The 24041-nt window shown below is 38.1% G+C and overlaps 1 protein-coding gene across 5 annotated transcripts in view; it reads right to left on the bottom strand.

Moving 5' to 3' along the window:
- The window catches only part of LOC128992504 (pumilio homolog 2), a 317774-nt gene that overhangs the window by 233674 nt on the left and 60059 nt on the right, over nt 1–24041 (bottom strand). The window contains exon 1 of one of the 5 annotated variants that reach the window (XM_054416108.1): nt 23491–23895. The exons of the other annotated variants lie outside the window; for them this stretch is intronic. Coding sequence (XP_054272083.1) covers nt 23491–23541 — 51 coding nt within the window. The 5' untranslated portion in view covers nt 23542–23895. Of the gene's footprint in view, nt 1–23490; nt 23896–24041 lie in introns of those variants that run through there. 5 annotated transcript variants of the gene reach the window in all.

The following is a 24041-nucleotide window of genomic DNA, read 5'->3' as shown; positions in this document are numbered from 1 at the left end:
GCCCTGATCTGTAGTTTTGCAAAGTGTTTTTGGATTTTTGAAATCTTTATTAGTTTGGGCAGGATCTTCCATCAAAGTTGGGATTTCTCCCATGAGATTAACATGGGGAATCTTAATATTTAATTGGAAACTTTGTCTCCACTAATTTGAGAGAACGGCTGGGCGTAGAAACTTGGTAGAGGTGTCAAAAGAAAGGTATGTAGATCATTAAATTTATCGAAAGAAAAACGAAATAAATTCCCTTAGGGCTCCGCTCCAGAAGCCTTTAAAAATCCCTCCGCAGATTTGTTTACATTTTGGCCATGTGGATAATACTTTGAAACAGCTGTTCATTTTTAAATTGTAATTTAAACAACACACATTTTATTGGAAGTTACTGAATTGCCCAAAAAAAGTATTTGCAATGCTATTTTCTGATTTTAAAATTGATTTTCGTCTGTATCATTTCATGTTTTGCATTATATCTGACAGTCGGCAGACATACTGGAGACAAACGGCAACACGCCTGAGACAGTCGGCAGACAATGTTTCCGCAGACAAATCGCCGTGTGTGGACGAGGCTTTAGCCCACCAAAGACCTTGCGTTCTTGCGTTAAGACTTACGACTGACTTCTGGAAATGGTTACTGATTCGAGGAATTCTAACTACACTACAGTCAACGAGCGATGAGTTATGGTTGGTTGCCTTTAAAGAAACATAGAAGTTTTGTTAATGACACAAAATGTTACTAACGTTAGAAGCACTAACATATCAGACGCGTTTGTTATCAACAAAAAAATTAATTAATTGTCTTTTTTACTACGTGTAAACGAGACTTCAAAATGTTTAAGAGGTATTCTGATTTATTTCTTAGTTCCAATGATTGAGACTTGGCCAGAAAATTAGCTTATACAGTCAATGCTTATACTAACATATGCAGAAGACTAAACAGTCTATATTGAAAATGTTTATGAAAGGAACATTGAAACAATCTTGCACGTGCGGTATTCCACGGAGGGAAGTATTAAATGATTGAGTAACGTCCAGCAATAAATCATTCAGCTTTCAGCTCTCGACACGGCTCATATCGACCCTACACAGACTTCTTCTAAGTTAACACTACTCAATATTTATTTGATTTTTAAAAATCAAAAATTATTCCTAAAACGAACTCTTTTTTGATCAGCTCCAAAAAGGGAAAATGTCCACATTTTGTTCCAAAAATGTTGAAGACTAAGTAAAAGTATAAACTGAGTGAAGATATCGCCAATCTACTGTTCAAAGTGGTCATGAATGCTTAATTTTCAATAAGGAAACTCACTTACTGAGGAAACCACTTACTGACACCTGTTGCGAGCGCTATCATATTATCCAGTGTAAACACTGCAAATGTTGTCAGTATAGCGCGCTCCTTACGGTAATCTTCTGTAAATGTTTTGAATCGATAAACCCACAGTATCATTATTATGGTTAACACGATTTGTGCAGATAACGATAAATAATCTGTGCAAGCATACGCGCAGTCTAGTTAAACTGAAATAAATAAAAAATCTTTATATAAACAGAACAGTTTTGTCTTAAGACAACTTGACGTCTAATTAGTCTTTCCATAGATTTTCTCATGAGTGTAGTGTTGGATAATTTTTGATCATTCACGGTAGACACTAGACAGGTGATATCGGATCGGTTACATTGCGTGCTGCGTGTTGCGTCTACAGCTGTGTGCGTGGTTCACCTTGACTGGCCACGCCTACGACACTGCGCCGTCGTCGTGCACCGCGCATGCGCACCTCCACTCATCACTTCATACACGGTGGAAACGAGAACAAGTTACCCCACAGCGGGTAGAGTACTCCACTCCTGCAGTAAGATTCTTCTACAAGTCTGTCAAAGAACTCCAACAATATTCGTGGTAAAAGCGTTGTAGACCTATAACTAACGTTTGCAGCTATTATAGATGTGCTACTCGATTATTATAATAAAATAATATATCTAATAATTCTAATTTAAATAATAAAACTTATAATAATCAATTACGAACTCGATTACTTAGGTCTATCCGTTACTTTCCTCCTCAGCATATGACCATACACAATTATTTCACGTTCACCGCACAATACTAAGGATCAAACAGCAGTTTCACGAATAATAGCCATCCAAAATCATCAGGACCTGTTACACACGTTTTTAATTTTTTATATTTTCTCATGCTAATTTCTACTGACTCCTACACCATGGTTAAAATCCAAATAAAATTAAAAATATCAATCTAACTTAGTAAAAAGGCATAAATGTAAGATAAGTCAATGAATAAATTAACTGTCAACGACTTCGCAAGGGTCGCAAGAACAGTTTGCTCACCCGCATGACGAGAAACTACAATCTACAGTACAATGTTTACACCAATGTTGATAGCACGACTACAATCGTCCAAGTTATGCACGGTAAACATGGAATTGAGTATGGAACCTTGATTTAAGGCGTGTTAAAAGAACAAGAGGCGTGTATTAATGATACAATATAATTGAGAACTAATGCAAATGCTCCTCGAATTCAGTAATGTATGTGCTTCGTCCAATTACTGTGCTGAGTTCGTAAGCCCTCTATTTACTTAGCGATTCTGTATGGATAGAACTGAGTGAGTCATCGAATCAGCCGTGTAGGAGTTTGTCTGTGTAGTGTAGGCAGACTAGCCAAGGTTAACACTATTGATGTTGTTTACCCAACTCCAGATACGACAACGTATAGTATACAGCAGCTTTCACTTAAACGAATACAACGATGCAAACATGTTTACAACATTGAAATATGATAAATTATGATACAAATCTTTCGTAATCCAAAAAAGGATTTTTATTCTAAAAAGGTCAAAGGATATACATGCTATTTGTGCATTACGATAATTGCAATGCCTTTGGTACTGTAAAGCACAATTTCAGTGTGTTGCAATTGTTCCTTGGATATAATACAAACTTAACAAACGACAATCCAAATAACTTACTGAAACAAAAGGACACATTTCGTTACTTAAACCTAGATAGTTGAATAGAATTTGAACTTTTAAGGGATTATACATTAAGAAAACAATTGCAGTATATCAGTTCGTAAAATTAAATTTGTTTGGGGGGTATTTTTCAAGGAGTTCGATTGGAAAACACAGGTGTGTTATTCTTAAACGAAATCGCACAACGTGTTCAAATGTTCAAGGACATAAGCAAATAATTACCCAAAGATAATTAATTCCCATCCCGAGGCCCTGGCGGTAGACAAGATTGGCCAACTCATTAAAAGCCTCGTCAATACAGGTTTTGTTCCATTACCTCCATTAGCCTTGTCCAATTTGGGATTTTGTAAAGAAACGTTATTATTCAGAGAGAAAAGTTAAGCGGAAGAACACATAAACAATAAAGTGCTTAAGTGTGTTTGCTATGGAATATTGATAGACTGTTTTATCGTGTAACATCACAACGGAATTGCTTCAACTCTATTACAAACTACATTACTTGAATTCCCTTCAATTTGTATGTATTCCTCAACTTTGAACACTTAAGGGCCATGTTGCCTCCAACTGACAATGTTACCGGATAAACTAGCCACTCATAAAACGTTACAAAACCTAAAGAAACCGAATGATTTTCCGTTCTAAAATTGTCAAATTAAATGGGCAATCCCCTTCAGTTTTAAACTATTATCTATCTTCAAACATCTATATTTATAGCGGTGTAGCCTGGAATCCCGAGTTTAACACGAAGTTATAGTCTAATCCGGCTAAAACACCGCTAAGCATAAGCATAAGCCACCGAGGTGGTTGAATACGTTGCGAGAACTAAAAAATCGACTGTATCGGCTCGGCGTTGACGAAGTGGGAGGGGCGCTTTTATAGTTTGATCAAGGCAATTGTGTGATTGCTCCCATTGTGCGGCGAGCCACGCACAATATTGTGTCCACACAATGCCACGCAATGCCGTTACCCACCAAGAACTTCCAATTACACTTTGAACACTGCTCAGTAAGCAGTAAGCAGTCCTAGTCAAACACTTGAGCAATTAGTGTGCACCGTGTACGTACAGTATTTATCAACAATCAAGCTATTTACAATCAATTAAATATTGACGGCTTGTAAATACAGTGACACAATTTTCAATTATCGTTAAACGACCGAGTGATTGTGGCGGACAAGCGTGCTAACATGATAATATTCATGGTTGTACACCATCTATGGACCCGAGACTTGGACACCATTTTGGTAGCAAAGAGCTTATGGTGTTAGTCTTCAAATATGAAAATCGCTGATTCGATTGCAAGCGAATGATTGATTGATTGATTGATTGAAGTGATTGGTTGCGGTTGGATCGATTCTAACCGCAGAACCGCCAACTGCTACTGGCATATCAATAATTAATAATGGTATTTAACAAAAGTTCGAGGTTATGTAGGTACCAGAAGAGGGATTGAATCGTTACCTAACAAAAATGACAAATGACAACCGATGACGTTGAAAAACAAATTGATAAAGGAAAACTAAGAAAATATTACCTTACAATTTTGAGTAAAGTATGGGAAAGTTCAGCAAAATGGAGCCTGAGAAATGGGGCAAATGAAGAACGGAAAACAGTAATAGATGGAGAGTGCCATATTAGACACAGTTAATAACGAACGTGTTGAATGCTTTTCCTACGGGATGTACACTAAAACATTTTTTACCAAACAAGCCATCTCTGTTAATCCATTCGCATTCCTCCCAAAATTGAATACTGTACAAACAGAATCACCACCCTTTCGTGCAGTGGGTGCATTGAAATTAATTGATCCATTCAATTGACTGGGGGAATGAAATGAATGGACTTGTTGGGGGCCGCTGTGTGCTGTGTGTGGGACTGTGGGGAGGCTACAGTGAGGCTATTTCTGGAGCCAAACACAGTGGCAAGACACGGGTACAGAGCGTGCGTCTACTCTCTCACCATACACAGCGGTAGTAAAAGTGGCGATCAATTGTGCACTTATTGCTTTGTAATCGGCAACTATTTCAAAGATCTGTATTAACAGTTACAAAGCAAGAGTGGCATCAAATTGTGTTCAAACGCACAATTTGTACGTACTTAGAATGGATAGCAATCAAGTTAAACATGCCTGAGAAGCCAACAAGGACGGCAAGAAGTCCGGGATGACATGAAGTTTGGTATGTATGCATGTAGAAGACTATGTAGAACAAGGAGGATTGGAGATTGAGAGACAGATGTGCTCAAAGTCGGAAACCCGGAGTCGTCCAAGTCCAAGGGCACAAACTTTACTATACATTATAGATCACGTAAACACGGCGAGTTCAGTGTGCAACCGTTCGGATAATCTCAAGGCCAAAAAACGTAGCTAAATCAATAACATTACATTTTTTAAATACTAGAGAACAGTCCTTGACATTTCAGTCAGACTCAAGGTTAGACACTACAAAAGTAGAATGCAAACCCTTTATAGAACAACGATTACAAACGAGATCGATTTTAGTTTCAGGTGCCATTTCTCTTTGGGTCGTCAATCAATTTAAATTGATCCTAGAAAAGTTCATAGTTGAATAATACCAGGGTTTGGACCGTTCCCTTACTACAGTTGATTAACATGTGCCCTATGTCCAGCTTGTAAAACTGGTGAATGACACAAACGTGGGCAAACAATGGATATCTCAACACACGAAACATTACAACCATAAATTAAATAAACACCTTTAAACAGCAACGGATTTAACAAAGAAAACGTTAAATCGTAATATAACTGTTGACAACAATTATTACACAATGAAAAGAGATAATTCAAGCGGACAGGCGGTTCAACAAAAACAAATCTCAATATCTTAAACGGGTTGGAAAGGGGTCTGATTGTTCTTTTTAAACGTCACCGAACACAATGGGGATATTGACGGTGGGTAAGGGCGGGGGAGGAGGGGGTGCAATTGTCACAACAGAGAAGAAGCAGCGCCAGGCTTCCCAGTAAATTTAATAAATGACAGCGTGCTGATGTTGTAGGGGGGGGGGAGAAGTTAATCTACGATAAGCGGCAAAACAGTGCAGATTACATACAACAGCTACGCAGATTGATAACCACTGATAACAATTACGCTATGTATTTTATCAACAAAAATGTACAATATTTCCCAAAACATAGTAAAAATAATAAGGGCAACCTTAGATAAATAATAGTTATCCAAAGAAACAAAGACACACAACAAGCAAACAAACAAGTTGTTCAGTAATCAAACTGATTGATTAAATTATCCTCTGAAAGAATTAGGAACATTGAGGAACTTTGTTTCCTACCACTTCAAGCTGTTGATAACCGTTAATTGGAGTGGAAACCAGTAGTTTAACAAAGACTACCAAAACAATGATCTAAAACATATACCTACACATTCTAAAATACATATAACCGATTCCAAATCACTTTTAATGAGTTGCCTAATTACTAACGTGCATCAAAATACTTGATTTTGTGGGAAGATACAATAGTGGCATTTTAATGTTTTGAAAATAATCACATTACTTCAACTAGGGTTCTTAACTTACCACCGAGAACACCAATTGCGATTGCTTACCTGAAACAAAAAATAGCTATTAATAAAGACATACTATGTGTAAATTATAAAACATGTAGGTACAATAAATTGGATAAATCAATGTAAAGTGCTAAAAAAGTATTATGTGAATTGTTAAGAAACCTTCGGAGAATCTTCTTCATCTACTGTGGGGAAAACAAAACATCTTTGGGACATACGATGATAGGCCTACGTGAAATAATTTGATTTAAACGTACACCTACATTTTTTTCTCTCTGATTAGTTGTATAGTTACTTTGTAATACATCTCTGTTTTGTGGATAGAGAATTATAAATGTCCTAATCTTGCGTAACCACAGTAAACACGCAGATTTACAATAAGTTCGTGGTTTGGGTGGAATAATACTTGTGTTGTCAGGCGGCAGGGCTGGCGTTGGCAAAGCCACAACCACAGATTATAAGCAGGTGAGGCCCAACATCCACCTGTCGGTCAATTGCCAACCTCGTAACAACCAAAGTCCCGTTCGCCACAAGTTGTATGTTTTCATTTGCTTTTGTTTTACTTAGGCCCAATGACTAGTATAAATAAAAAATATGAAAATAGTGGGTCACTAGACGATGAATGATAAACAAATTAATGTACCAAAAGAAGAGCATTCAAATTTTTGTATTGACAATTCAAAGACAAAAGAAAGATAAACAATCATTCATCTATTATGTAGGATTAAAATTCCATAGTTATTGAGGCCAGAACTAATTAATGACAATTTAATTACATAAGTATATTTTCGTACAGGAGAAACCCAACATCGACTAACTTAGTTAAACAACCTCTATGGATTTCTAAATAAAAACTAAATTTGAATAGAAAATTTGATTTGGAAAATTATCAGGCCAACGTTTAAAATCCTAAATTCAGCACAACACTAGTAATGAAATATACATTTTTGATTAGCCTGAAACTCAATATGAGAAATGTTTATGTGTCGCTACTCGCTAGACAAATTTAATGAACATTTAGGTGTATGTGTATCAAATAGGGAGAGGAATTATAATTTTAGCATTTACCTTTTTTTTGGAAAATCACATTGAGATACCATTCATTTCTAAAGTTTAAAAATTATTGTGGCCAGAAATAAACAAATTAATTACTTAAATAAGCATATTTCTCCTAAATTAATATATCATAGGGCCTACTTGGAAGATGACAGTCAGAAGTTAGACCTCTTTTTTCCTTTTGTTCCCTAATAACTTCGCGCAAAAACTTTGAATAAATTGTTCCAACATGGGAGTAGGTGAAACTTTAACAGGATATCCTAAATGTGACATAACAATGGTTATTGTTTTTTAAAGAATACCTACTGAAATAGTGTCCATAAAATATTACGCTCAAGACTGGGGTTGGTTATTATCAATGAACATTGGGAGATTATTTTTCATCTATCTCATTGCATTTCCCACGTATTCACGTAGGCCTTACGGTGAATGTTATTTAGCATACTGTACTTAACGTCGCTATACGTCACATTCACGGCGCGGCGTACAGTACATCCACAAGTGCGGAAGGCGTCGGACCCAGTCGGAGACTGAACGGAGCTGAAGGGAACGGATCGGAGACTGTCTATGTCTGTGGCCGAGGCTGATTGTGTGACCAAGTAGACCGGATACGATGCATGGGATCATCGGTGACAATTGGACGGGATGAATCAGAGTGCAGGGGCAGAGCAGGAAACAGCGCGTTACGGGCCGGAAACTGGTAGGTTGTATGTTAAACATGCCGACACCTGTCCTAAACCCCGCCTTGCGTACCGCCTACCAGTACATAGCATCTAGACACTGGAGCAGGACATGCTGAAAACCCAAAAATTGTCCACAACCACAACTCATTTGTGTACAAAAAAGTCCAAAACTAGTTACTGGACCGATGGATCATTGACAAAATGGAATGCTTACAGTTAAATAGTATTTATCTACGGGAATATTGTGGTTTTGATGTTCACGAGCACTATTTAAAAAAGTTAGTTTATACATAGACATTTTCACAACGCGTGATCTAAATACACTAAACAATACATTGAACCGGCAAAAGCACATGTTAATCTAGGCTTTTACTTCATTCAATGTGGTCGAACATGATTTTTCTTTTACGCTACGACATGGGTAATGCAACTGGACCAAAGTAGACTTCAATAGCGGTCCAAAGACAATCAAAAACTCTTCCATGACACAGACTCCACGTAGGTGTGTCGGTGACGATCAATACATCGAACATACATCCGTCCCACACGCAGTGTCGTAACACTACTACCTGAACCAATCAACGTAAGCCTACGTATGTATACTGTACAGTTCAGACACACTCTGTCCCGCGGTAAAATTTATAAAATACCGCACCTAATTGTGTATCTCTAAGAATAAATGTGAAGTTAAAACAGTCAAACGCAACACTATTCAGATAATCCATACGTCTAAATCCATCTTTATGTTTAGATTGGTTGGATGTATGTATACGGCGCTGACAAACAATGGTATGTGTGTATTTAAAGCGGAGATGAGTGAGCGTTGAGAGAAGATAGTGAAGACCACTTGAGTTTCTGCCTAGAACCATTTATTACAAGCAAACTGATCAAGTGCAGGGTTAAATTCTGAACAATCAAAAAACTTCTGGCTTCAGGATCGAACTGGTAACTAACTAAGCAACCACCGTATTCGATCATCTAACATGTTAAACATTAACAATAACGATCAAAGTTCAACTTTATCCTTCAGTTTAATATATGAAACCTTCCCTTATCGGATACAGTAAGAACATTTCGTTGTTTGACACTAACCCCAGTCTAGAAAAGTCATTGCGTATAAGCTCCAAAGGTACTGTAATGATTGTCGGCGTGTGGTGTATGCGATAGTCAGCACAAGGCGGAGACCGCCGTAACCTCAGACCGAGGTATGGACCACAAAGCAAAGTGAACGATTCAACACTCAAAGCATACATAACCTTTGTGGCGAACAGCTTTACGCGAGCTAATTGGCGAATTCCACGCTCGTTGGCAGAGCTTTATTTTACGCCGATATCTAAAAGCATCACTTCCTCCATAATTTAGGATTAAGGACATAAACATGATTAAAATCCTCCTTCGAGAGCTGATTTCATGCTCTTCTGCGAAAGGTTCTCTTGCTAAAGAACTGTCTCCGCGTTATTTCCTAGTGTAGCCCAGCGGTCGGCGTTTTAACCTTTGACCGTAAAAGTTGACTGCATATCCTATAGAATTCTGCATATACGGAAAATTCTGTGGTTCTAATCAATTCTATTTGTACTTGTATACAACGTGTATACAGTATCTTAATCGTGGCTTTATCAAAATACAAGCAAGGCTAAAGGGACAATATGACAATAAACAGTTTCTCTATAATATGCTGCACATATGCAAATACGAATTTCTGCCACTTTAGAGAACAGATAGCTAGTTCAATTCACATAAAAAATTAAGTATAACGAATACTACAGTAGTGAAACACAGCGTTTTTAGATAGGGACACAAATTGTTAAAGCTCGACGAGAAATCCGGCAAGCAAGGAACTGTAATAAGAATATTTTCGTTCAGAGTAAAATTAAAAGCCTTCGAAGAAGCATTCTCCGAATGTAATATTAAATTCTCTGAATAACAACAGTGTACATAAAGTACACAGACTACTGTAGTAGTGGAGCGCAACATTGTTTATGCTCAACGGGAAATCCGCCAAGCATGTGTAATGTAATAAGAACATTTCAATTCAGAGAAAAGTGAAAAGCCTATTTCAAAGAAAACATTCTCCGACCAAATGTAATTGGCATGTTTAGAGCAGGCTGCCAAGACGCCGCCCCCGCTGGCCAATGCGGGGTTTGTAGCTCTACAAGCCGTCGGCCGTCACTTCTCACTGGTCCACGTGTTGTGAATTTCCTGCTTATTTTCAACCAAAACATTCAGTCGTAACGTTTAGGAATGTTTGCCATAAACTTATCGTCCAACGTATAGACGGTTTAGAGAATATTCAAGATTATCGGGCTAAGTATCTCTCCGAAAGGCCTGAAATCGGTTTTAGATAAGACAATAGAAACCATTGGACGTATGTTTTGTTCAAGGTTTGATAATGTTTAGCTATCAACGTTTCTTCGAACGCCAATGCGAGCATAGCCGCGAGTGCAGCACTACGACTGGGACTTTCAACAACAGAAGTTTATTATTAAATATTTATATTGACTTTTGTATACTTAAATACGATTTGTTTATATTGTGCTGCACAATTGTGAACTTGAGAAAACTGCATATTATATATATATTTATTAAGAAAGATAATAGAAGGATAAATTTTGTTTGATAACAGTAACTAATGGGCCATGAGAGTAAACTGAGTGAATAAAACAAATTTATTAATATTTTTTCACTTATTATTTCTCAAGATTCTTAGACGTTACAACTCGGACTTACTTTCTTCACATCTCACGGTTTAAATATACATGTTTAGGCTACAAAAGGTTTACAGATTATCGTGTTTCTAAACAAAATCTTTATTGACAAACCTTAGCAGATTATAAAATGTATAATACATAATATTTGTTAGACATATATATATATATATATAATTAATTTATTATAGTGGAACCTCGATAACAAGACCCTCAATAACAAGTCGCCCCTGATAAAAAGTACCATTTCCAAAGCACCTAGAATTTATTTGACCCCTAGTCACATACTATTGCAAACCTCGATAACAAGTAAACCATGATAACTAGTCTTTTTTATTTAACAATCGCCATAAGTCTTGATGACAAGTTTCTATTGTAATTTATTATTTATTATTGATTCACTATTCATCAATTTTTACAATAAATTTATAATAATTTAACTCTCAGTAAATAACGACGTTAGAGTAGATTTGTGTATATCACTGATGGAAATGTTATCATTGATTGCGCTCGATTATTACTAAACGAACAATAGTTAGTCACTTTGCGGCGATTGCCAAACAATATTTACAATTCGGCTCCTTTTCCTATCACTGATGGAAATGTTATCATTGATTGCGCTCGATTATTACTAAACGAACAATAGTTAGTCACTTTGCGGCGATTGCCAAACAATATTTACAATTCGGCTCCTTTTCCTATCACTGATGGAAATGTTATCATTGATTGCGCTCGATTATTACTAAACGAACAATAGTTAGTCACTTTGCGGCGATTGCCAAACAATATTTACAATTCGGCTCCTTTTCCTATCACTGATGGAAATGTTATCATTGATTGCGCTCGATTATTACTAAACGAACAATAGTTAGTCACTTTGCGGCGATTGCCAAACAATATTTACAATTCGGCTCCTTTTCCTATCACTGATGGAAATGTTATCATTGATTGCGCTCGATTATTACTAAACAAACAATAGTTAGTCACTTTGCGGCGATTGCCAAACAATATTTACAATTCGGCTCCTTTTCCTATCACTGATGGAAATGTTATCATTGATTGCGCTCGATTATTACTAAACAAACAATAGTTAGTCACTTTGCGGCGATTGCCAAACAATATTTACAATTCGGCTCCTTTTCCTATCACTGATGGAAATGTTATCATTGATTGCGCTCGATTATTACTAAACAAACAATAGTTAGTCACTTTGCGGCGATTGCCAAACAATATTTACAATTCGGCTCCTTTTCCTATCACTGATGGAAATGTTATCATTGATTGCGCTCGATTATTACTAAACAAACAATAGTTAGTCACTTTGCGGCGATTGCCAAACAATATTTACAATTCGGCTCCTTTTCCTATCACTGATGGAAATGTTATCATTGATTGCGCTCGATTATTACTAAACGAACAATAGTTAGTCACTTTGCGGCGATTGCCAAACAATATTTACAATTCGGCTCCTTTTCCACTATGTATTTGCTTTGTCCATATCCTATGTACAAGTTACTGACTACTGAGTTTGACCAGTTCAATAATTAGCTGTGACATGGTTAACATGTGCAATCATTCGCTTCGGTATACTCCAACCTGGTCCTTTGTTTTACCAATTTAGCAGATAAGTCCTGAAGTGTTAAAATCCGCACCCTTCCTCCGTAAATTGAACATAATTCTATCACGTGTATTTAAAATAGCCTTAACTGACAAATGAAAATATTTATAGCAAAAGTGCGTCCCTGAACACTTCGACATACAAGGTGGAAACTTCACATCAATTGGCGTTCAATGTTTGAAATTAAGCACATTGCAATACAAAAGTAAGCCAGCCCGAGGGTGTAGATCGTAAAACTGATACCCGAGCCAATGCTGACAGCTGAGTGCTGACGTATGACGGCTGGTGCTGACGCTAGGTTACTGCCTTCAGCAGACAAAGGGTTTAAGTTATGCTGACCCGACACACCGCTGTAGCGCGGTGTTATTTTACATACTGCGATTCCCAACGGGTTCCTGGAATAAATCAGCCCGGATCTGACGACAGCTTTGTCATCAATTCCTTACTGACATTAAAAGGAATGCAAACTGCATCTTGCTGATACTTGTTTTATCTTTCTCACGAAGAAAGCATCAGCCTATACATTAGCCCAAACAAGTTGATCAAATTGGCGTATTAAAAAAATAATAAGTCTAATCCCAGCCGCATTAAAACAGCCTAGACTTAATAGGTACTATTCGACTAAGTACAACTAAGTGTTGGGGACGAATCTAATACTATATTATTTGTATTAAAAATTAATAGCATCAGCAAAGGCGAAACATTCTCTAGTTTAAATTTATGTTGTAGGTAAAAGAGCAATTTCAGCATTACAAATAAACGACGAATCACAGTTAGGATTATCTTTGCATCCGTTAATTCTCAATCCTTACTACAGTATAATGAAACTGATCTGGATATGTATGGATATGACTGGGACGCTGGCGTCGTCCCGTACGTCACGAATTGTGGATATGCTCTCTGGTGTGGATTAACGTCCGCGCTAGTGAGTTCTACGACTAGATCTAGCATATGACACCTTTAAACACCCTAGAAAATCGACGCCGAAGTTTGCAATCGCAATTTAACAAAAAGAGAACTTAAGGATATTCCTGTAGTTTTCGTTGAAAGAACGCCACAACAAACAAAAGTAGAAGCGAAGTCAAAAGAGCGGAAAGATTAAAAGGGTCAAAGCTTGATAATGGAGTGATGAATGTGGTCGAGAATAACGTCGCCTCGCTGCCAGTCCACTATTCTTGGCGGCCGCTTCAAAATAAACACATCAACGCCCTTGAACGCTCGGAAAGTGAAACAAAAATAAATATCATACATTCCTCGTGATACTGTATGACGCAGTGGGCGTAACAATCATTTCATCCAAGTTTAGAATACACAGCTGCGACGCTTCCCACGACCCATGTTTGAATAGCGTAGGTTCCAAAAACCATCTGGGCCCTGTTGACTGTTGTTGATACGTTTGGGGAAAATTGTAAAAGTTTCTGCCACATTTCACACGAATACAGTACAGTATTACTTTTTGATGAAAATCTCATATTTATTTGTTAAAATAGTTTAAAATGTTAACACCATATGTTATACAGGTAGTCAAGAAAAAAGCTTTTAATCGAACTGTAATAACAATTTTGTAAGAAGCTACATTATAGGTGTGTCAATAAGTGACACTGGATCGTACGAGACACATAAATCATAACATGTTAAATGAATGTTTAATAGATGAGTACTGCTCGGTAATTGCATGTATGAAGAGTGTAGTTGTAATTGTTTTCTGATTTTGGAGACTAGTTTCAATGCCACAAACTAGGAGCATACACATATTAAAATTTCGTTTGACACTTGAAATCTACTTAAGCACAATTTAAAATGTGTCCATGCGTTTGTGTTAAATCATTATTTAACTCGACGGCTTCGGAATAATGGATAGAAAGTCGTCCATCTGGATATAGCTTGTCGAGGATTTTTGATCACATGACAATAAGGATTCGGAAGATCACAATAACTGTAATGAGTCATTGAAAATCGTCTACTACTTAGAAGTCGAGAGATCTACGACACCCCACGGATGAGTCTAAATGAAAGGAAAACAGCCAAGCTTGATGGAGATGTTGCGACCAAGGTCAGTACAGCAGGTAAATCGTGTTGACAAGCAAAAATACTCGCCTATTGCAACACGAGAGCAATAACAGCACTAACTTCAAAGTGGACTTTACCAAATAATAAAATTGTGTTCGCCTTCCATGAATACGTAAAAACAACAATCGTGTTCTGGAGTAGGAGATGAGTGATGGGAGAACGGATAGCACAACACAGCCCCGTGACTCAGACAATCAATAGGTTGGCGCCAGCTGGCCTTCCTGTCCTGACTCTACACTACCACCACGGAATGGAACAAAGACCAATGCTAGATCAGACTAAGTAGAGTATAGACAAAACTAAACAAAACGCCTTAAAAAAGGATACGTTCATTTTCCACATCTTCCCTGCCAAAATACGTTACCTTGCACCGCAAACCATTCTATGCTAGTTCATTACGTGTTAATTTGGGCCGATATAGGGGACCGCAATACGTTGTGTATATTAGGTTTGGTTAGGTTTTTCGTTAACATAGTTCTAACTAAATATAGGCCTACTAAATATACCCTACTAATTATTGGTGGTGAATTAATAAAAGAATTAACGGAAATGGTCCAATATAGGAAACAAGTACGGTAATGTAAAACAGTTTAATTTAAAAATAATTTTCCCACTTCAAGTACCTAGATATCACAGTAGTAAACACTTTTGCTTGTGGGGGGGGGGGGGGGGGCGATTGGGTTGCAGTAGTTTCCTTTTGTGTGAGGACGCAATGAATATACAAACTATATTATAAGTTCACTATAGTAAGTATAACGTACTATAGGTATAGTAAGAAGTTTACTATAGTTTGTGTATTCATTGGAGGACGCCCAATTACTCATCAGAATAACAAATTTAACGGATGAGTTTAAAAAGCACTATAAAGCCTATAACAAGTACCTCAATACAAAGAGAAACAAAATAGGTTTAATTCATCACTACAATGTTTAATGCGGATTACTCTCAGATTAAATACGCATATGTTTACGCATTGTGTACATTGTATACAAGTACCGTAGTCCCCAGCATGCGCAGCGTCAACACTACTGCAGTGGCCGGTTCACTGGTACTGCGTGTTTATTGCATCGTGTATTGTTACGGGACGCATTGACAAATAAATGCAATCCTACCTACAATCTGAACCTTAGTTGAAAATACAGAAAGAGCGAGCTAGTTTCCACCCTGTTACTTATTCCCATTATCATACCTTTACGCTGATGCCCACATGTATACGTTATTTGGCCCAAGAGAGCCAATAATAATTAACGCAAAATCCACAAAGTTGCATACTATAAGTTATCACGAACAAAATCATAATCGTATGAGAAAAGGTTTAAAAGAAACATGGCCAAATCTGGTCAACTCAATTTTACAATGAACTTTCGCTGTACGGTATGAGAAACTCTGTGTCAAATCCACCTTCAATTTCGAAATTGAGATATGTTAGGAGACCGCTGGCGGTTTCTTTTTATAGCCTACACATTACAACACATTAATCAGATTACTTCGATACTTGTATATTACCTGCAGAGGGTTAAATATGCACATTATCAAACTTGGTAGAATTCCTTATTGCAGTACAACAATCATAACGAACACTCGCATAAAAAGAGTAGGTGGATTCTGAATACCGGTACAACAAAGTCTATCTCAAGAGAAGATGCTCCGACATTATTCCAGGTGTACATACAAGACATACAGTCACACAAGTTTCAGCAAGTTCCCATGCTGTGCCGCGGGGCGACGCGACGCAGCGCCGTCATAATACATGAGAACTCCGCTGAATAGGTCCATAAAACCTCGTTTGTAGCTCCGGGCCGTTCTCTTCCCCTTATCTCGGGCCACTCTAATATTACAACGCGGGAGTGGCTCTGAAATATGGGGTTTGTCATCTCATGAAAGTTGTCAAGTAGAACGATTTTGTAAAAATGAAGAGAGAATTAATAAATGTAAATTTTAGTGAGTCGGTGGCTCAGTCGGTAGCGTCGCGGACTTCGGGCCCAAGGCAGTAGTGTCGTGGGTTCGGATCCTGGTCACTGCCGATAACATTTTATCACTTCAGTTCACCTTTGTACTGTACCGGCTCACTCCTTGCTTTGCTGTAAACGATCCACGCACGGGCTTATTTAAGAGCCTCTACAAATTAACTCTAAAATTCATTCACGACATCTAGAATACGACTCTAGCCTACATACAAATAAAAAAATAAGTCAAACATGAGTGGAATACCACTTGTAACGCCACTTACTACCAATTCGTAAAATTAACTTCGTAAAATTCGAGTACACAGAATAAATAGCATCATCGATGTTTGGTAATATAAACATACTGCTGATAGCTTCAAGGGGAAATTCATTATGTAAACAAGGGAAGAAAATAAAAGGGGAAAGCAAATTCCAAGAACCGCTATCAGATAGGCATTGCACCAATTCCACTTGGGGTGTACGAGTGTGTGTGTGAGGGGGGGCAGGGGGGTTGTTGACCCCCAACTGCCGACTTGTGGTAGGTTTAATCGATACGCAGGCCTAGGCTGCATTTTGAGCGATGCACACACTCGCACCAGCATCATTTAAAGATATTAGGCGTTTTAAATTAGATAATTACCAGCAATTTCAATTGCATGTAAAAAAACTGACTGCTATTGTCGACTGTAAGCCAACTTGTTCATTGGTTTTTTACATTCTCGCTAAGTTTACTGATCCAGAATCAATTAATTTATAACAGGTAACAGTAACATGCTCTTTTACGAAGACTCTTTTTAGATAGGCCTAATTCTTACTTTTGAATTCTTGCAAAATTTAGTGTTATTGGATAATGCACCGACATTTTGTAAGCCGACTAAATTGGGCGTTGGCGTTTAAAAAAGAACGTTGATGAAGACTGGAAAATAAAATTAGACCCATTCGAAGGCAACACACCAGGGTGGCATATTGAATAAAAATGACTAAAGAATGCGTGTAGAATAAATGATAACACAGTCTGATTGCTGAATAATAAGCAAGCCCCTAAGAAAGAAAGCCGAGCAAACAACCCAATGGACACAATTTAACAATAACACCCCAAATTTCCCTTACATTCTTTTTCCGCAGACATACACAGCACATAAAAGTGAACTTTATAAACAACGAGAACGAGACTAATAGAGAAGAGAACTCTGGGCCACTTCACTTCCGTGGAGAAGGGTTAAAAATAGAGCCTCTCCATCCGCGTCAACGCCAACAGCTGACTCGCCGTGTCGTCCTTCTTCGTCTACCACGCCTGTGCGTTAGCATCCCAACACTACAATCAATTCACATTCCTTCACAGATTTAAACAATCGCCTAGGGCCCAACGAAAAGAACAGTGAAATAATAGGCAATCTCGCACGTTTCTGAACAAAAACCCAATGGCAAATACTGTATCGGTTGCTAGCTAAGACGAATACGCGATGTTACTGAATGTACATATTGCTACTGTTCATCCGCTATATAGTCGAATTAAATAAAGCATCATAATCTCATTCCGACACACCATACAAATCACCTGGTAAACGATAAAAACAGTACCTACAGTACATATTGAGCCATCTCAAGCGTTCCTGAACAAAATTAGTTCAAATACGGTATCGGCAGCTTGCTAAAACAAACATTAGCGTTTTGATATTATTTGTCTGCAGCATGAATGTTTGAGTGTAATATCGTGTACGGTATGTTGTAATTGCCTAGTTACAGTAGTTATGATCGGGCGTTTATTAGTATTGATCGCACACTATCATGTCACCTCCTGACGTTGGCGACACTGAAAGTTTTCAGCCATTCAGAACTCTTGTCATCTATCCACTGTGGATATAAAGTTGGACCTTCTCGAGTGCCACATGGTAGTGTGGGACAGATTTGTCATATCACGGATTCGATCCTGAGAGGTTAGAAACCTTTGCGTCTGTCTGTGATTGATCGTTGATCAGTGGCAAAACTGTCATCTCATTCATCCAGCCTTCGCCGTTCACTCAACCACTGTGGTCGCTGGTACCAGGCCGTGTCGGCGTAGTATACACCTTTCTGAGAAGCTTTCTAAGAAAAGTACAGCCATTCAATAAATAAATAAAATTTATTGGAAACAAAAATTGTTTAATCAAACGGATAAAAATCCTATTGTTACCAAACAAAAGCAAAGTAGCGACGCCAAAACAATACAGGGAATCTACTACTATATCCTGATTCATTGACAGCAGCGCAAGCCCTTGCCCTGAGATTGCATTGGAAAGTGCAGCGGCGCGACAAGACCGTGATCCTAGATATAATTGCCACCACAGTCCGCCACAACTCATAACAGACAACAATGGTGAAACTTGAACGCCCACCGCCCTCCTACGCTATAGCTGTAGCGTGTACAAAACTACAGACAAAATGTCGGGAACTACTAAAACCGCGTTTTATTTTGCTTCGCAGTGGATTTCTATTAATGCAACCGAAAAGGCGAAGAACGTTAGATAACAATTAGAATAACCATTCACCTAATCCCACTTCGCGCTAAGAAATTACTATACAATGTAACCTAAATAAAATTGTTTTTAAAATCTGATTCAACAGATAAGTTGTGCTCTAGCTACCGAAGCTATACCATGTGACATTGTTTAATGTGAGGTGTCATGCCTGTTGATTTACCCGTCAACAGCCGTGTCGTGTCCGTGTATCCGTCACGTCACAATAAACTGTAGAGCAGCTACCAACACCATGCGATGTGACAGTCATGACGTGCCTAGTGTCTAAACCTAGGTATGGTAGGCCTAATAAATGTATAGAAGTTTGAGAATACGCAGCATCCGAATAATCAACGCATTGAGCAAATCGGTGCGCAGGATTGCTCCGTAAACATTCACTGTTCTGCAAATGGTGACTTCGGAGTAATATCTCGTGGATACATGGCAATATCGCGTGATCCACCGGACAGGAAGTGAGGCGGCGCGGCGTACAGCGTGACAGCCGTGTTAAATCCTCGACCTTGAGCTCGCGAGTCGCGCCGCCAGACAACAGCGCTGGCCAAGTCATTGGTTGCCTTGTCCTGTGGCGGTGACATTTCGACAGCCAAACTCCATCAAGGTCGAAGCAACTTGGCATATTGCCTTGGCATGGGACACTCGGTAAGTAAATTCGTCAAATTACAATCAGGCTGTAGTTAGGTTAAAGTTGGGTTAAGAATCGAGTTATGGTGGATGATAAGGCCACCCCACGGTTACGACTGTTAACATTGTTCCAAGTTAACACATGTAGGTTGGAAAAACGACAGTTTACTTGGCTCCTTGGCTGTTACCGATTTTGGAAACAGTGGTTCGTGGGTCAAGCAATTTGATTATTTGAGATTCTGTTTGAGCAAACAGAAATTCATAACATGTATTCTACCTAATTGTCGACCTTTTGCCCACGTTACTAGATACATATTTCAAATAGGCCTACCACCAAAGCTCGGTTTGCAGTTTTAATGGGACATAAGGCAAAATAACATGTAAATTATACAGTAGCCTCGTGGGATCATTGACAGTAACCGAGATATCAGCTGGATATATCTTCGTAAATCAGACTGACTCAGGAGTCCTTTTAGAATTTCGCGGACACTGACAGACCGCTTAGTGCGAGTGACGCGGCGACGCGTGCTATTTTCGCCCATCATTGTGACGATTGTACAGCAACGGCTGTAGTGGACGCTGGCATAGGCCAGCCTGGACTACGGCCAAATTCAAATTACGTTCCCACCAGCGAAACCGACTCTGCATTGTTTTTGTGTATACAAAGGTGAAACAATAATTTTGCTAGGAATATTAATTGTTTGTTCACTTTTCCCACTAAGCGGATACAACAAATCTGCACATTCTCATGCTGACAATGCTGCTCAATAGAAGGGAGGGGGGATATCAGGTTAGATTTCATCTGCAGATAATCAGATTGAGTAAAATTACACATACTATACCATAGTTGTTTAATAAAGTTCTGATATACCTACAATAAACGCATCAAGCTCTACACCAATATCCAGAATTGTTTTCTGAAATCTGTAGATAGGCCAATGTCTCAGTTCACACTGATATTAATCGGAAACGTGGTTAATTATTTACGATTGTGCCTTCTATTCTACAAATTTACTGAAACCAATAGTTTGGTAGCCACCGGTGGAACATGGAATATAAGTTAGGCTAGGCTAATTGTTACAAAGATCAAAGTCAATGGATTCAATACTTCGATTCTTCAATGAGTCATGGGTTCTTTTTAGGTCTACAATTAATCTTCATGATACAGTAGTTTAACTGTCAGTAATGACAACCAATATATCAATCACGGGTCAGTGCAGTATGGACGCCTCTGGTTACTATGACGACGAGATAACGGCAAAACCTGGATAGCCTACAACCCCCGTCAACCAACGACGCCATAGCTTGGTCCAACGTAAGTCCTGTGGGTTTAAACTACCTTAAACAAACGACGGAATGTCACTTGATTATTTATGACAGCCATAAACTTCCGAATATGATTTAGTATAGGCGCCAACGTTCTAAGTAGTAAGTTAGCAAAAATCAAACTGGCGTTTTTGTGATAAAAATCATATATCTCCGTATTTTTTTATATTGTTGTTGTTCGTATGTTCGTAGCAGATCTTAGTTGAAATAGGCTATATATTAGGCCTACTAAGGGGTTTTTACATCCTAAAATAAACTTTCGGGTTACTGAACATTGAACAAGTCCAGAGAAGATCAATTTGAGCGCACTACAAATTCTAAAAGAGCCTAAATTTTAAAATGCAACAAATTTGTTGAATCATAAATTTCTCTCTCCTTTGTTACGGTAGGCTACATGCTGAAGAAAACATTACAATTTTGAAAAACAGCTTTCAGAGAATATTAAGTATAGGCTATGAGAACTTACCACCGCAGTGAATATTTTGGGACACAAAGCTTTGTGATTTCAAATGTTAGGACTAAAAGACCAATACTGCCAAAATGTATTAAAAACAACTTAAATTTTTAACCATAAACAAAGCAAAAATAAACAAAATAATTTAACTGACAATAATCTATATATATAAAATCCAATATATGTTTGTATGTTTGTATATTTGTATGTTTGTATATTTGTATGTTTGTCCTTTATGACGAGCAAACAGAAAACCGCTTGACAGTTTGTAATGAAACTTTCAGGCATTATTAAGCATTATTCAAGGATGGTTTGTGTGAAGTTTGGTGCAGACCCGTCAATAGGGCTCCGCCCCAGTGGCTCTGGAGTTTCCCATGTTAACCTTATGAGTACTCATATTTAAATGGAATTAACGAATCTTAACAGCTGGTGCAACTAAACAATTTGATTCTGTGATGTTCAATAGCATTAAAAAGTTAATAGGTTTACCAACAGGGTGCAGCACTATTATTTTTTTTAATTTATGACAACAGCTAATTTGCAACCAAAAGGTGAGTGAGCGTAGCGAACGAACTTCAACCTCGAGGCGAGTTAGCGTAGCGAACGAGCTAACCTGAAGGCAAGTGAGCGCAGCGAACGAGCTCCAACCTAAAGGTGAGTGAGCGTAGCGAACGAACTTCAACCAGGACGTGATTGAACCATGCGAACGAGCTCATCTTGAATATGAAAATGAACGAGCATGTGACATAAAACCACAATAGGACAGGACGACGTCTGTCGGGCCAGCTAGTAATAGATATATAGGTAGGCCTAGTTAAGCTATCTGATGGTTAAATCTAGATATCAAAGTGGTAAAACTGTCTGCATACGTCTATTTCAAGCAGTACAGTATAGCTTTTGACTATATAATTAACAAAAATCAATTTTTTTTACAATATACGGTAGGCCTACTTAACGCATTTAGCCCAATACTTAGTTTTGGGCAATAAAGTGTGGTACCGCAAGTTAGGGGATTGTAATTAAATTATAATTAACTTACTTAAGCTTTATGGTAGGTTGCGGTTTAACTTAGGCTAGCCTGTTATTGAACTTCACTGTTGCAAAGCTGTTGAAGTAGAACTTAATTCAAAAAGTCTTGATTCTAAGCAGGGGTTAATTAACTTAGCCTAAATTAATTGGTCCGATCCATGTAAGTTAATTTAGCTGGGAAATTGTCTTGAGAACGAATGTTGATGAACAAAGATGCACAAGAAACTTTAAATGTACATTAAAATAAGTTAAATACCATTGAAAAAAAAAACACATTTAAAATAGGTAGGCCTACCGGTACTAGGCCTCAATAGGCCTTTATGGTTGGAAACTTAGATCAGCTTTACTTGGGTACAAAACAGCAAAACTCATGCATTAAGTTATAGTGAATTAGGTCTAAACATAACCAAATATTATGTTATACTTAAGTTGTAGTAAATTGGTTTAATAGTCACAGAAGCATGCGTGATTATTTTGTAAACATTGTTCGGCCCCAGCAGACGACAAACATGCAGCCTCAACGATCTTTGTCAGTGTACGGAGTGCACATATAACTGATAGGGAAACGTCAGATAAATAAATCAAGAAATATGAACATTAACTTATGAGAGTTTGTGCCTACTAAACCCACCGCTCAGTATATCCGCCATCTTGGGCCGCAAGCATGGCAATCGCTTGCTTACTTATCCGTAACACTTTCTAAAAATAAACAAAACATTTCATCAAGTTAAATAAATGCCGTACCAGATTTGAAAGAAAACATTTGCATACTGGTTACAGTTTAAGATAGGCCTACAGTTTATTGCCAAACCAGTCAATTCAAAAACAAAGCACGGATTTTCAAGAAATACAAACAAAAGCGTTCAGTAATTTAATTTCATAATTATAGCCAGTATTAGACGGACAAACAAAAGAAAGTAAATACTGATAGCAGAACACTTACCATATCAGGGCCCATATCTTTCATTTCCCGATATCCTCGCGTTAGAATCATACAAGATGTTGTCAAACACCTTGTAGATGCCTCTGAAATTATTCTTTCAGACGGCCTCCGATATAGATCAAGATATCAACACTGAACAAACACAGTCTAGGTTAAAAATTTGTGTTGTCTCTCAACAACAACTAGAAGGAACCTTTTCCGACTTGAGAAAAATGATGATTCACAATAATGCACTTCACAAATGAATTTCTCCACAACACTTCACAAACACCAGGGACGATCGATTCCACCGCTGTAATCACTCGCTATTATAAATTACACTATTTACAATTTACAATATATGGATTCGCCTCGGGTCGACTGTTCACTCACATTCTCTCGCTCACAACGCGTGCTGTTAATGCAGCGCCAGACAAAGAAGCTGTTCGCCGGTTCTGGACGAGTCCACTCACTCAGACTCGAGGGGAGTCCGCTCGCGTTGCCAACATAACAGCACCATTTTTCCCCCATCGTTGCTATTGATTTTCCACTCTCACTGCCAAGTTCAAACT

The sequence above is a fragment of the Macrosteles quadrilineatus genome, unplaced genomic scaffold (genome assembly GCF_028750875.1).
Source record: "Macrosteles quadrilineatus isolate MER2022 unplaced genomic scaffold, UCM_ALF_1.0 Scaffold_4__1_contigs__length_99947679, whole genome shotgun sequence".
NCBI classification, from domain to species: domain Eukaryota; kingdom Metazoa; phylum Arthropoda; class Insecta; order Hemiptera; family Cicadellidae; genus Macrosteles; species Macrosteles quadrilineatus.
The sequence above is the reverse complement of the archived record's forward strand: the minus strand, read 5'-3'. Positions and strand labels throughout refer to the sequence as shown.